At 50.9% G+C, this 14,947-nt stretch overlaps 1 protein-coding gene across 1 annotated transcript; it reads right to left on the bottom strand.

Annotated features, from left to right (window-relative positions):
• Positions 1–599: 599 nt before the first annotated feature.
• skp2 (S-phase kinase-associated protein 2, E3 ubiquitin protein ligase) lies at positions 600–13,571 on the bottom strand. The gene is made up of 10 exons (XM_015943331.3): positions 13,428–13,571; positions 12,866–13,074; positions 12,665–12,776; positions 12,026–12,169; positions 11,808–11,942; positions 7,788–7,886; positions 7,580–7,707; positions 1,271–1,322; positions 1,087–1,194; positions 600–952 (listed from the first exon to the last, which is right to left on the bottom strand). The coding sequence occupies exons 1-10, from the start codon at positions 13,439–13,441 to the stop codon at positions 748–750; spliced, it is 1,206 nt and encodes a 401-aa protein (XP_015798817.3). The 5' UTR covers positions 13,442–13,571; the 3' UTR covers positions 600–747.
• Between the last annotated feature and the right edge of the window lie 1,376 nt (positions 13,572–14,947).

Genomic DNA, 14,947 nt, shown 5'->3' on the forward strand with positions numbered 1-14,947 from the left:
ACTCAGGACCGGGTTCCACACAGCACTCAGGACCGGGTTCCACACAACACTCAGGACCGGGTTCCACACATCACTCAGGACCGGGTTCCACACATCACTCAGGACCGGGTTCCACACATCACTCAAGAGCCGGGTTCCACACAACACTCAGGACCGGGTTCCACACATCACTCAGGACCGGGTTCCACACAACACTCAGGACCGGGTTCCACACAGCACTCAGGACCGGGTTCCACACAGCACTCAGGACCGGGTTCCACACAACACTCAGGACCGGGTTCCACACATCACTCAGGACCGGGTTCCACACATCACTCAAGAGCCGGGTTCCACACAACACTCAGGACCGGGTTCCACACAGCACTCAGGACCGGGTTCCACACAGCACTCAGGACCGGGTTCCACACAACACTCAGGACCGGGTTCCACACATCACTCAGGACCGGGTTCCACACAGCACTCAGGACCGGGTTCCACACATCAGAACTGTTTCAGGATTTGGAATGGTTTAATGGATCCGACTCGGATAAAAAACTTGCGGTTCTGAAAACATTCACTGATTATTTAAAATGGATCAGAGTCGAACTTCATGCGGTAGAAAAACTTCAATGATTAAAATCAACAGCTTATTACTGAGCAGAACCAGAACTTTCAGCCCGTATGGGCCGGGCAGAACCAATACTAGCGTAAAACCCGAGAAGTCCGGTAGGACTAGTGGCACGACCAGCGTGCTGCAGCAGAACCCCGTCAGGGTCCCGCCCTGAGCCGACACGTCCTGCCCCACATGCTGCGGTCCGGCCGGGAGGCGGGAGTGGGCCGGGCCACGGCGGAGAAGGGTCTGGAGTTGATGCTAATGTGGGGAAGCTCCTCCTTCAGAGACAACAGCTGGTTCTCCTGGACCAGTCCAAAGATGTCCAGGAACCGGAGCGACGGGATCAGCTTCTCCAGGTCGCTGCAAACACCGGGACAGAACCAGTTAGTCCTCTGAAACCATTGGATCAGCGGAACCTTTGACATCAGTCAGCTGATTCAGAACCAGTACTGGTGGGCTCTTGGTTCTGCCCGACCTGTTGCATTAGAACTGACCTGAGAGCAGCCAGGTGGATGTGATAGCAGCGACTCAGAGACAGGTGCAGCAGCTTCCGGAGCTGCCGGAGAACCGGGAAGCTGTTGGCCGTCAGGAGGGTGCCGTCACTGGAAAACACACCTGGGTTAGTGCTGCTCACCTGGTAGGGGGGGGTTGTCACATGACTGAAGGAAACAGTCCTACCTCAGATCTAGAGTCTGGATGTGAGGACACCGGTCCACCAGAACCTTCACATCTAGAACAGAAACAAACCCGTTCATGTTCCGGTTCTACTTTAGGCTGGATCAAATCCAAGTTTCCCCCACATGAGACCCGTATCGGCTTTTTTATGTCTGAACAGCACCGATCCGATTTTTGCAAACCCGATCCATATGTGGTACTGATTCTGATCCATATCTGATGTGTTTGAACGCGGCAGCAGGGTCAGGGGTCATCCTGTGGATGAACTGGCCCAACCAGCTGGTTCTGCATGGCTGCGGAGCCGAGTTTTAACCTGAAGACGGGGACACGACGACGGTTTTGGGCTGAAATGTTACATTTAAGGTGAGTCGCACCAAACTGCCACACCAATGATTACACGTGTGTACGTCACCATCAGACACTCGTCTGTACAGGTCGTCAGCAACACAAAGTTCATTTAGGCGTTGCTCGCTCTCGGAGTACTATCGATCTTAAAATGTTCTAATAATAGCGCGCGAACCCATTTTTTATTCATCAGACTCTCAAAACACCATGTCGAGTCTGATCACACAACAGGAGAGCCATTGTGCGTTCCAGTTTTGAGTTCCAGGGTCCAACTCGGAGAAGATGGACGCCACTGACGTTCCTAATAGTGATGGGAATTCCGGTTCTTTCGGCTCCCAAGTGGCTCCTCAGATTTTCTGTTGTGTAGAGTACATTTATAACCAAAATAATGCTAAACTATATGTAAAAGGATTTACTAATGTAAAAAAATGATGTATATCAAATATTTATCATTTCTATGGATTTAATAATTGAACACTTTAAGAAATCTCCACTTTCCGACTGCTGGCGCTCATTTTCTCACCGTCTTCGTCGCACTCTCCTCTCTCTCGCTCGCCTTTTTCCTCCTCCTCATTCCCGCTCGCCTCCCTCCGCCCGCAGGTGCTCTGCTGTGTGTCTGAGTCTGATCCTCCCTCTTCCCCGCCCCTACTGCTCTGTGTGTGGACAGTCTGGACACACAGTTACACATGTTAACCAATCGCCTGTAGCTTTCACCAAAGCAAGAGGGGTGGGGGAGGGGACGGCTCCCGTCGTTCTCTTCAAAGAGCCGGCTCTTAGAGCCGGTTCGTTCGCGACCGACACATCACTTGTTCCTAAACCTAAACACATTTTACTGTGTTGGAAAATCATATATGTACGTAACTACTCTCCACGCTCTATAGTTATTAGGAACGATCTATTTATGTTGGACAAAACAAACCACTGTTCTGTAGGGACTGGTTAGGTGATATATGGTCGATTATACACTTAATGGATCTAGGCGGTCATCTTGAATTATGAAAATCTGCAGAAGATACAATTTTAATCCTTCTGAACGTGACTAGCAGATTACACAACGCACTTCCAGAGCAATTTATCATCCAAACCCAAGAATATCTGCTATCCCGACCGTTCCTGTCTCATCTAGAAAACACCTTCCGTTAACGGACAGAAAACGCAGAAGCCTTCCTATAATATCAGCCTTAAACCAATCCTCACTTCCTGGAAAACCATCTGCACCACCGAAAGCTAAAGAAACCCACTTTAAAATGAAAGCAATCCATCGTTCCAGATTCTTAAGACCTCGTTTTAACAGAAAGCAACAACTGCTGAAGTCATATAGAAACTATAGACTTCCTCTTTTACAAACGTCGGAAAGCACAATTGTTCTGGAAAAGCTGGAGATGTGGATCAAAATAAAAACGCCAGTTCACATCACTAAAAATATGATGATATTTGGAATTCTAATCAGGAATGAAGATATTATAATATCTTCCTGTTTAGCCACATTTTTAACCATAAACAACAAATTTTACCATCATCCCATCTTCAAAGTGTAACGCCCAAAAGGGTCGGTTTTCACCTTTCATCTGCGGCATAAATCCACTTCCTGTTTGGCCTTCCAGAACCAGAAGGTTCTGTTCAGCGCGTGTTTACATACATGAAGACAAAACATCCAGACGTTCTCTCCCAAGGTCCTACACTCTCTTCATGTAACATTCTTCACTCTGAACCGGTGAAGACTCCACCACTTTACAACTCATGAGTTAAATAATCATGTGATGAATGAACAAGAGGATTAAATGAAATGATTGAATAATCTGTGCTTAAACCAATGAATTCAAATGAATATTGTTCTTACCATGATCCATTTATACCACACATCAGTGTGTGTTGATGTAACAAGTTAATCATTGTTTACACTCACACACATTACAATAAGATACTCATTCAGGTTAAAACATGTCTGTATCTGAGGAGGGCGTGGCTTTCTGAGGGATGTTGGTAAAGACTCACCCCAAAATTCCGCTATCTCCGCTCCGCCCCCGCTTTCCGCTGCCGCTCGCTTCCGAACTCAAATTATACTGTACCCGCTCTACAACGGCTCCGCCCCGGTGCGGAGACCTGAGGTGCGCAAACAGGCATGCGCGGGATTTTCGAGATCTTGCGATACAGTCCAAGCAATAAACGCGGAAGTTAGATCCAAACACCCGTTGTGTGGGAGAAGCATCGGCATGAACTGTTTAATCTGCCCATCATTTGTGTTGAGAGATCAGCAGTGTTTGGATCAACAAAGTGTGACTACTTTGATGGTGGAAACTGTATTTATGGCTTATTTTTGTGCATTTAAACTTCAGCCGCCATTGATAGTTGTTAAAAGTTGTTAAACCTGTGCATATGAAACAAAAAACACTTTTTGTTTATCGATTTATTGTGAAATAACGGAAGCTGTGCTTGCTCCCTTTCCTGTTGGGCGGCTGTGATTTCTGTCCATTGACTGCGGAGGTGCTCCGGCGTCCGGCAAAAATAGAATCGATCCTATTTTTGCCGGATGGCGGAACGGCGCACTGCCGCAGTAGTGGAACAGCTCTGATTGACTACAACGGGACCGATTTTGCTGCGGAGATAGTGGAGTTTTGGCGTCAGAAACGTGTCAAAGTCTGATTGGCCAAACTTGGCCAGAAATCATAACAAAGCCTCTCTGCGACGCTGCGAGTGATTACAGACAACAGCTTTTCAGAGCTACTTCACACCTAACCTGCAGACCCCGGGTTGCATCTCATGGCCGGGGAAGCTGAACTCAGAGGAAGCTACTAATCTCTGAGTATCGTGGTTTCGACGTCCGGTGACCTCACCACTCTGACCGCAACCCTCCGGACCGCCGGGAGCAACTCATACCAGGGCATCGTACGCCTGCATACTGGAGTCTGATGAGGTTTATAAATAAACAACTCTCTAGTTTATAACAAACAACAAATTATTTTACACCCAGATTTCACAATTTCTCTCAGACACAAAAAACGGTTGCTACAACATCTAGCTTCCACCACACCACCTCACATTATTCATATCTGTCATGTATAAATTATTAGTTTAGGAAAAATAATTAAATTCCTTTTATAAACTACAAACTGACTCTGTCTGCATTAATACGAAGTGTGTTTATGATCCCTGAAGAAGCAATGAACCTGAGAATCTTCTGAATAAACATTCAAAGATCAGGTTGATATTTCATATTTATATGGAATCATCACATCTTACTGGTCATAATTAATATGTATTAATAGCGACAAAAGTTTTTTTTAATAGAATTTCAATTATCTCTAAAGTCCCTGAAACACCAACAAATATAACGAAAATCTTTATAACGTATTAGCTGAACTTCCTAATTCTATGTGATAAAAGCTGCACCCTCAATGAAAGCTGTACTCTTATGTTTTAGCGTCTTTGTCGCTGTCCATTTCATTGTATTTACTAGTCTTACAGCACGTTAACTGGTCAAGTTTGGCGGCAGAAGCCACGTTTACATGTGCACATTTAATCGGATTAAACGCCCAGTCTGACAATAAAAACCCCTTCACAACACTCCTCCTCCAGCACACACACATGCATACATGCCCCCTTCCCCATGGTAAAAAAAACACGATTGACTGAGATCAGATGAGCCAGACCAGCTAAGATAAGAATAAGGAAACACCATCAGGGGAGCCATCCGCTCCGACAGCAGCAGATCCGCAGCAGCAGCCGAGGTACCGACACAGGGCGCCCAGTGCAGGGAGGGCAGAGACCCCCACCTCCACCTAAGCACACCAGGAAAGCACCCAGGCCGCCACAGCTGACCACCGCCCCCGGGGCAGAGGGCTCCCACAGAGGAAACACTGGAAAAAGGTTAAATTAAGGTTAAAATATAAAATCATAAGAGCTAAAATGAGAATTGTAATATAAAAAGTTATATAGATATTAAAATAATGTTGATCATAAATCTATGGTAAAAAAAACTCTGTTTAAAAAAAGCACGTATAAAGAAAGAATACATCAAATAAATAGATAAATAAATAAACTAATTAATTAATGAATTAATTAATTCATTAATTAATTAAAAAAGTGAGCATATTCAGTTAAAAGCTAAGCTAAAAGATGAGTCTTGAGTCTGTTTCTAAAAACATGAACGTTCTCTGCGGCCCTGAGGTCCCCTGGCAGCTCGTTCCAGAGGCGAGGACCGTAGTACTGGAAGGACGCCTCGCTGTGAATATGAGTCCTGACTTTAGGGATGACAAGGAGACGGCTGCCAGAGGAGCGCAGAGACCGCGTGGGTTCATACGGCAAAAGCAGTTCTGAAAGATAGGAAGGCCCAAGACCGTTAAAAGTATTTAAAAATGGATCCTGAAACACACGGGGAGCCAATGCAGCGATTCTAAAACTGGAGTGATGTGCTCCCGCTTCCTGGTCTTCGTCAGGACACGTGCTGCTGAGCTTTGTAGAAGTTGTAGACCTGAAATCCTCTTTTTAGGAAGACCAGAAAGCAGGGCATTGCAGTGGTCTAGTCTACTGGTGATAAAAGCGTGCAGCAGCGTCTCCGTATTGGCCCGAGAGAGAACAGGGTGGACTCTGGCGATGTTCTTTAGATGATAAAAACCTATTTTTGTGATATTTTTAATATGATGGATAAAAGTCAGCTCAAAGTCAAAGATGACACCCAGGTTCTTCACTTGTGAAGATGGATTAAGAGACAGTGATTGTAGTTTAGGTAAAAGCTTCTCTCTGGGCCTCAGGACCGATGACTAAAACTTCAGTTTTGTCCTGGTTGAGCTGGAGAAAGTTCTCTGCCATCCAGGATTTGATGTCAAAAATACAGTTAAAAAGTGCATCCATTGGCCGTGTGTCATCAGGAGACACAGAGATGTACAGCTGTGTATCATCAGCGTAACTGTGGAAATTCACCCCGTATCTTCTGATGACCCCACCAAGAGGGAGCATATAAAGTTAAAAAGCACTGGGCCTAAAATTGAACCCTGGGGCACACCACATGTGATCCCATGAACCCCAGAGGAACATGTATCCAAGCTCACCATGAAAGTCCTGTCTGTGAGGTAGGATGTGAACCATTGGTGAACAGCACCAGAGAGGTCGATCCGTTTCCAACGAGTTAAAAGAACAGTGTGGTCTACTGTATCAAAGGCAGCACTTAGATCCAGTAGAACCAACACTGTCACCTTCCGTTTGTCATAATTTACTCTAAAATCATTTAAAATCTTCAGAAGGGCCGTCTCGGTGCTGTGGTTTGCCCTAAAACCAGACTGAAATTTCTCTAAAACATTATGGGTGTTGGTAAAATCATTGAGTTGGTTTAAAACAAGCTTTTTTAAAATTTTACTTAAAATGGTAAGTTGGATACCGGTCGATAATTGTTTAATTCATTAAAATCTAAATTGCTCTCGAGAAAAGATGAAGACGAAAACTACTTCCTGGTAGCACTGGGCGCAGCCATCTTTAAATTTGGGATCTCGGGGTCCTCTGGAACCTAAGAGCTCGCAGCTCAGAATTCTGAGTCCATTGCGTCATTTCTGGCTAACTTATCTCGGAAAAACAAGTTCCGAAGAAAACTTGAATGCACCATCACTTTCCACTTCCTGTTTTCAAATCCCGCGTAATGTTGTGACTTTCACGCGACTTTCCGAGAAGCGCTCAGCAGCGCGTCCTGTGACCTCTTCTCAAAACTGCCGCGCTTCCGTCTCTCCGGTGTGCCCCAGTCTTCAGTTGTGTTAGTGGCCCCCCTGGTGCTCCTCGGCCCCCCGAACGTCCCTCCTGGTGTACAGCCCTGCCCCCATCACTCACCTACAGAACCGTTTCTAACTGGGTTCTGGTCTCACACCGACTTCCTGTTCATTTAAAGTCATTTTATTGGCTATTCAATCCTTAAATATCCTGATGCCTGTATTGTCTCTGATCTGCCTTTAGCTGGTTTTGGACCCGGCACTGGTTCCTTACCGTCCAGGGTCAGACTCTCTCTGTAGCCACTCAGGTTCAAGGCAGACACGGTTGGACTCAGGTGACCCACAACACTCTTCACATGATCGCTGCTGAAGCTGCACCACGACACGTTCAGCTGCTCCAGCCTGAAGGAGCAGATACAAGGACAGATACATCAGAACCCAACGGCCCGGTTCCGACAGTAGAAACTGGGCGATCGGCTGACCTGCAGCAGGACTGAAGCAGCTCAGTGAGAGCAGCAGAAGAGAAGCCAGAGCAGCCGCTCAGATTGAGCTGCAGCAGGTTGGAGTTCTTCACCAGGCAGCTAGGGGGCAGAACAACACAAACACAGGCATGAGAACGGGTGAGACCCCTTTTATCATCTCCTCATCCATCCAGTCTCTGAGGAGAAACAAGCAACCAGAAGAAAACATCTGACTCAGCGGTGGACTAAAGTCTCCTCCCAGTATAAGTAGAAGTGAACACAAACCCAGGTCGGCCCGGTTCATGAGACAGAACAAAGATCAGCAGGAGCGTCTACAGGCGGACAGCTAAACTAGATCAGAGTTCTGAGCTCCTCCAACCGAAGCGACCCGAGGACTTTCAGCCCAGAACCGGATTAGCGTGTCTTCACCATGCATCTCTCTTCTGTCCTAGCTCGACTCATCACGCTCAAATTAAATGGACACAAAATGGAAGCAAGCCGGATCCGACCCGTCGGTACTCCGTTCAGGCTCGGACCGTACGAGCAGGAAGGAGACATTATCATGGAGGTCTACACAGGAGACGTTCAGACGAGCTGTGTTGGAGTGTCGCCGGTTCAGACAAGCTGCGTTCGAGCGCGTTGCTGGTCCAGACGAGCTGCTTTCGAGCGCATCGCCGGTTCAGACGAGCTGCGTTTGAGCGTCACCGATCCAGACGAGCTGCGTTTGAGCGTCGCCGGTCCAGACGAGCTGCGTTTGAGCGTCGCCGGTTCAGACGAGCTGCGTTTGAGCGTCGCCGGTCCAGACGAGCTGCGTTTGAGCGTCGCCGGTCCAGACGAGCTGCGTTTGAGCGTCGCCGGTTCAGACGAGCTGCGTTCGAGCGCGTCGCTGGTCCAGACGAGCTGCGTTCGAGCGTCGCTGGTCCAGACGAGCTGCGTTCGAGTGTCGCCGGTCCAGACGAGCTGCGTTCGAGCGCGTTGCTGGTCCAGACGAGCTGCTTTCGAGCGCATCGCCGGTTCAGACGAGCTGCGTTTGAGCGTCACCGATCCAGACGAGCTGCGTTTGAGCGTCGCCAGTCCAGACGAGCTGCGTTTGAGCGTCGCCGGTTCAGACGAGCTGCGTTCGAGCGCGTCGCCGGTCCAGACAAGCTGCATTCGAGCGTCGCTGGTCCAGACGAGCTGCGTTCGAGTGTCGCCGGTCCAGACGAGCTGCGTTCGAGCGTTGCCGATTCAGACGAGCTGCGTTTGAGCGTCGCCAGTCCAGACGAGCTGCGTTTGAGCGTCGCTGGTCCAGACGAGCTGCGTTCGAGCGTGTCGCTGGTCCAGACGAGCTGCGTTCGAGCGCGTCGCTGGTCCAGACGAGCTGCGTTCGAGCGTCGCTGGTCCAGACGAGCTGCGTTCGAACGTCGCTGGTCCAGACGAGCTGCGTTCGAGTGTCGCCGGTCCAGACGAGCTGCGTTCGAGCGTTGCCGATTCAGACAAGCTGCGTTCGAGTGTCGCCGGTTCAGACGAGCTGCGTTCGAGCGCGTTGCTGGTCCAAAAGAGCTGCGTTCGAGCGTGTCGCCGGTTCAGACGAGCTGCGCTCGAGCCTCGCCGGTTCAGACGAGCTGCATTTGAGCGTCGCTGGTTCAGACGAGCTGCGTTCGAGCGCGTTGCCGATTCAGACGAGCTGCGTTCGAGCGTCGTCGGTCCAGACGAGCTGCATTGGAGCGTCGCCGGTCCAGACAAGCTGTGTTCAAGTGTCGCCGGTTCAGACGAGCTGCGTTCGAGCGCGTCGCTGGTCCAGACGAGCTGCATTGGAGCGTCGCCGGTCCAGATGAGCTGTGTTCAAGTGTCGCCGGTTCAGACGAGCTGCGTTCGAGCGCGTCGCTGGTCCAGACGAGCTGCATTGGAGCGTCGCTGGTCCAGACGAGCTGCGTTCGAGTGTCGCCGGTCCAGACGAGCTGCGTTCGAGCGTTGCCGATTCAGACGAGCTGCGTTTGAGCGTCGCCAGTCCAGACGAGCTGCGTTTGAGCGTCGCTGGTTCAGACGAGCTGCATTCGAGCGTCGCTGGTCCAGACGAGCTGCGTTCGAGCGTGTCGCTGGTCCAGACGAGCTGCGTTCGAGCGCGTCGCTGGTCCAGACGAGCTGCGTTCGAGCGTCGCTGGTCCAGACGAGCTGCGTTCGAACGTCGCTGGTCCAGACGAGCTGCGTTCGAGTGTCGCCGGTCCAGACGAGCTGCGTTCGAGCGTTGCCGATTCAGACAAGCTGCGTTCGAGTGTCGCCGGTTCAGACGAGCTGCGTTCGAGCGCGTTGCTGGTCCAAAAGAGCTGCGTTCGAGCGTGTCGCCGGTTCAGACGAGCTGCGCTCGAGCCTCGCCGGTTCAGACGAGCTGCATTTGAGCGTCGCTGGTTCAGACGAGCTGCGTTCGAGCGTCGTCGGTCCAGACGAGCTGCATTGGAGCGTCGCCGGTCCAGACAAGCTGTGTTCAAGTGTCGCCGGTTCAGACGAGCTGCGTTCGAGCGCGTCGCTGGTCCAGACGAGCTGCATTGGAGCGTCGCCGGTCCAGACGTGCTGCGCTCGAGCCTCGCCGGTTCAGACGAGCTGCATTTGAGCGTCGCTGGTTCAGACGAGCTGCGTTCGAGCGCGTTGCCGATTCAGACGAGCTGCGTTCGAGCGTCGTCGGTCCAGACGAGCTGCATTGGAGCGTCGCCGGTTCAGACGAGCTGCGTTCGAGCGCGTCGCCGGTCCAGACAAGCTGCGTTCGAGCGTCGCTGGTCCAGACGAGCTGCGTTCGAGCGCGTTGCTGGTCCAAAAGAGCTGCGTTCGAGCGTGTCGCCGGTTCAGACGAGCTGCGCTCGAGCCTCGCCGGTTCAGACGAGCTGCATTTGAGCGTCGCTGGTTCAGACGAGCTGCGTTCGAGCGTCGTCGGTCCAGACGAGCTGCGTTTGAGCGTCGCCGGTTCAGACGAGCTGCGTTCGAGCGCGTCGCCGGTCCAGACAAGCTGCGTTCGAGCGTCGCTGGTCCAGACGAGCTGCGTTCGAGCATCGCTGGTCCAGACGAGCTGCGTTCGAGTGTCGCCGGTCCAGACGAGCTGCGTTCGAGCGTTGCCGATTCAGACGAGCTGCGTTTGAGCGTCGCCAGTCCAGACGAGCTGCGTTTGAGCGTCGCTGGTTCAGACGAGCTGCATTCGAGCGTCGCCGGTTCAGACAAGCTGCGTTCGAGCGTCGCTGGTCCAGACGAGCTGCGTTCGAGCGTGTCGCTGGTCCAGACGAGCTGCGTTCGAGCGTCGCTGGTCCAGACGAGCTGCGTTCGAGCGAGTCGCTGGTCCAGACGAGCTGCGTTCGAGCGTCGCTGGTCCAGACGAGCTGCGTTCGAACGTCGCTGGTCCAGACGAGCTGCATTGGAGCGTCGCCGGTCCAGACAAGCTGTGTTCAAGTGTCGCCGGTTCAGACGAGCTGCGTTCGAGCGCGTCGCTGGTCCAGACGAGCTGCATTGGAGCGTCGCCGGTCCAGATGAGCTGTGTTCAAGTGTCGCCGGTTCAGACGAGCTGCGTTCGAGCGTCGCTGGTCCAGACGAGCTGCGTTCGAGCGAGTCGCTGGTCCAGACGAGCTGCGTTCGAGCGTCGCTGGTCCAGACGAGCTGCGTTCGAACGTCGCTGGTCCAGACGAGCTGCATTGGAGCGTCGCCGGTCCAGACAAGCTGTGTTCAAGTGTCGCCGGTTCAGACGAGCTGCGTTCGAGCGCGTCGCTGGTCCAGACGAGCTGCATTGGAGCGTCGCCGGTCCAGATGAGCTGTGTTCAAGCGTCGCTGGTTCAGATGAGCTGCGTTCGAGCGCGTCGCCGGTTCAGATGAGCTGCGTTCGAGCGCGTCGCCGGTTCAGATGGACTTATTTCCACTACTGTTGGTGGTGTCGGGGGGGCTCATGAGTATGTCCTCCAGTGGATAATACTGGAACTGGTTGAACTGGGAAAGCTGGCCTCGCTGTGACCCTACGTGAGGGATTTTCATGTCTGAAACAACCAGAACCAATCAGACCAAATCCTGACCCGGTACAAGTCAGACCTGATGATGCTGTTGGAGAGCTGCAGACCCTCCAGGCTCAGGTGGTGCAGCAGCCTGCAGCGACCCAAAATGTTCTGGAGAGTCGAGGTCGGGATGATAGAGCTGGACAGGTCCAACTCAACGATCTGCAGCGGGCTGGAAGGACAGAACAGAACCCATTATCAGGGGGGTTCTACCTGCTGCTGGGACCGGACCCCAATCCGGGCTGTCGGACTCACCGAGAGTCGGTCAGGTATTGTTCCTCTACAAAAGCTCGAGGGCAGCGCAGCCGGCGGACCCCGGTCCTCAGAACCTGTTGCAGAGCCGGGCCCACGTGGGTCAGCCCCTCCAGGTCCACGCTGTACCACAGAGACTCATCGGACCTGAAACACACAGATTACCTCAGAACCGGATCCTGATCCCCTCCAGCCCAAAGGTCACCTGCATGTCTCTGCTGCTCCGCCCAAAGCCCCACTGATGGAAACTCAAATGAAATACGAGGAGAAACAGAACGGAAGCGGACTTCCGGCGTTGCCATGGAAACACATAAACTAAATAAACGCCTCCAGGAAGACGGCTCTAATCAAACAGCCGGTGCTCTGTTCTAGTTCTCTGTAGTGCTCGTTGGCATGAATGAATAATTCTTGCTCCATCTGGGGGAAGATGCTCACTTATCTAGCATCCATTAACAGGGTCTGCCCGCAGACGCACGAGAACTTGACCTGAGCATCGTTGGTGTTAGCGACAAATCCTCGAGTGAACAGGTGCGATTGGTCAAGCAGGGACTTATCAGGGACCCCCTGGAGAAGCCCCGACCCTAACCACAGCTGGGTTTTCTGAGTGTGTGTGTGTGTGTGCGGTCCAGCAGGATCTCTTACGCCAAACGCTGCCAGCGCCTACTGACTCCAGAAATCCTCAGCAGGTCATGCAAGGGGAGGCAAGAGTAGATCCTCAGGAGCAGCTCCTCAGGTAGATGATCCAATGAAACACCTGAGGAGAGAAACCAGCCAATCAGAGAGGTTTAAGGTTTCTGAAGGCAGCCAGATGGAAGCGTGGGGGGGTGGGGGGGTTTCTCCTACCTGACTTGGAGCTTTTCCTCCTCCGGGACCTCCGGGCCAGCACAAACTCGTTCTCTTTGCCCCTGGGGAGGAGCAGTGGGACCTTGAGAGGCGGTGGTCTCTGCTGGATGGACTCTGTGGGGGTGCACTCAGAGTCCGGACCCTCAGCCAGGCAGGTCCGGGACCGTTTGTTCCGGAGGCTGGAGCAGGGCAGGTGCATCAGGGTCCGGCTGCAGGTGGACAAGATGGGTCTGATCAGCCAGAACCGGACCTTCATCCTGAGGAAGACTCTCCCCACCCCCACCCCCCCGCCCCCAGCCCGCCATCAGGATGATGACAGGTCGCGCAAAGTCCCACCGCTAGAACCACTGGGAGAGCTGCTTTTAAACACCATTAAAAATAATCTGCATAAAATGATCAAACCAGCAGTTTAGAAAGGAAACCCCAGTAGTCCGACATCAGATTAAGTGATCCGTTTATTTAACTGGATTATTTTAATCGGATCATCGACTTGTTTCATTTTCTTGGTTTAAATAAGCGAATAAGACAGAAAACAGGAACTAAATGTAGTTAAGCATCAAACCTGTGTTGAGACATCCTTCCGCTTCAGATTAATAACCCTAATCCGGGAAAATGCACTTCTAATCCTCGCGTTTCTCTCTTTACTCTCCAAACTGGACTCTTTAAACGCGCCACCAACTCACACGCGCCTTGTTTTTACTACGTAAAAAGACGTGACGTCATCACGCACCGGCTTCACCGCCCCCTAGCGCCTGGGAGTAGAAATGTTCTGGTTTTTAATAATTTAATAAGCAAAGCAGCAACCAGACACACCAAAATATGACCAAATCAACCAAACATATCATTATCGGCTTATTTATAGTCATTTTACTTAATAGTGGAGCAGCTGATGCTATAATATTAGTCCCACAACCCCCTGCATGGGTTGCACATCCTTCCCAATGTTAAGAGACCGTCTACATAATTATCAGAAATGGGTAAAACAAATACGTGTTCTTTTGAATCTAGTGAAAGCTGCCTTAAATGTCCCCATCTTCGAGGCCTCACCTGCAGTGTGTGAAAATGTTTTAATACACAAGGTGTTCGACTCTAGCGCCCTTATTTCTGGTGCCAGACGCACTCGTTTATTTTCAGTTTGTGCTTGTGATCCTCTCTTTCTCGGAGATGGTGGTCGATCATTTCATTTATTTATTTATTCGGGACAGTGCGCATTAATAACAATCACATACGTTGTATCCATTGTAAAGAGGCCAGATTATAGCACAATTGCTAATTTACATCTGCAGTTCCTCAACAGGATGACTAAATAAAACAATTTACAATGTACAAATGAAAAACAGTCAGATACAAAAACATAGAAATATAAACAAAAAACAAACAAGCAAGTTACTACAAGTCCAAACATGTCTGGGTTTAGTTTGAGGTTCTATCTAGTGGTGGGAATTCCGGCTCTTTTTCGAGAGCCGGTACTTTTGGCTCAGCTCACCAAAAAGAGCCGGCTCTTTCGGCTCCCAAGTGGCTCCTCAGATTTTCTGTTGCGTAGAATACATTTATAACCAAAATAATGCTAAACTACCGTATATGTAAAATAATTTACTAATGTTAAAAAAGCAATATGTCAAATGTTTATAATTTCTATGGATTTAATAACTGAACACTAAGAAATCTCCACTTTCCGACTGCTGGCGCTCATTTTCTCACCGTCTTCGTCGCACTCTCCTCCCTCTCGCTCGCCTTTTTCGTCCTCCTCATTGCCTCTTGTCTCCCTCCACCCGCAGGTGCTCTGCTGTGTGTCTGTCTGAGTCTGATCCTCCCTCTTCCCCGCCCCTACTGCTCTGTGTGTGGACAGTCTGGACATGCAGTTACACATGTTAACCAGTCACCTGTAGCTTTCACCAAGGCGGGGGGGGGGGGGGGGGTTACGGCTCCGAATGACGAGCCGGCTCCCGTCGTTCACTTCAAAGAGCCGGCTCTTAGAGCCGGCTCGTTCGCTACCGACACATCACTAGTTCTATCAGTGGCACACTCTCTGATTTTCACTGGGATATGGTTCCAACATTGACTCCCTCTGACTGACGATAC

The sequence above is a fragment of the Nothobranchius furzeri genome, chromosome 6 (assembly GCF_043380555.1).
Source record: "Nothobranchius furzeri strain GRZ-AD chromosome 6, NfurGRZ-RIMD1, whole genome shotgun sequence".
NCBI lineage: Eukaryota > Metazoa > Chordata > Actinopteri > Cyprinodontiformes > Nothobranchiidae > Nothobranchius > Nothobranchius furzeri.

Coding starts and splice junctions, on each gene's coding strand:
- skp2 (XM_015943331.3), bottom strand. Junction 12,170..12,664: donor AGGCGCTGGCAGCGTTTGGC/GTAAGAGATCCT, acceptor TGTGTGTTTCAG/GTCCGATGAGTCTCTGTGGT. Junction 953..1,086: donor ATCCACCTGGCTGCTCTCAG/GTCAGTTCTAAT, acceptor CGGTGTTTGCAG/CGACCTGGAGAAGCTGATCC.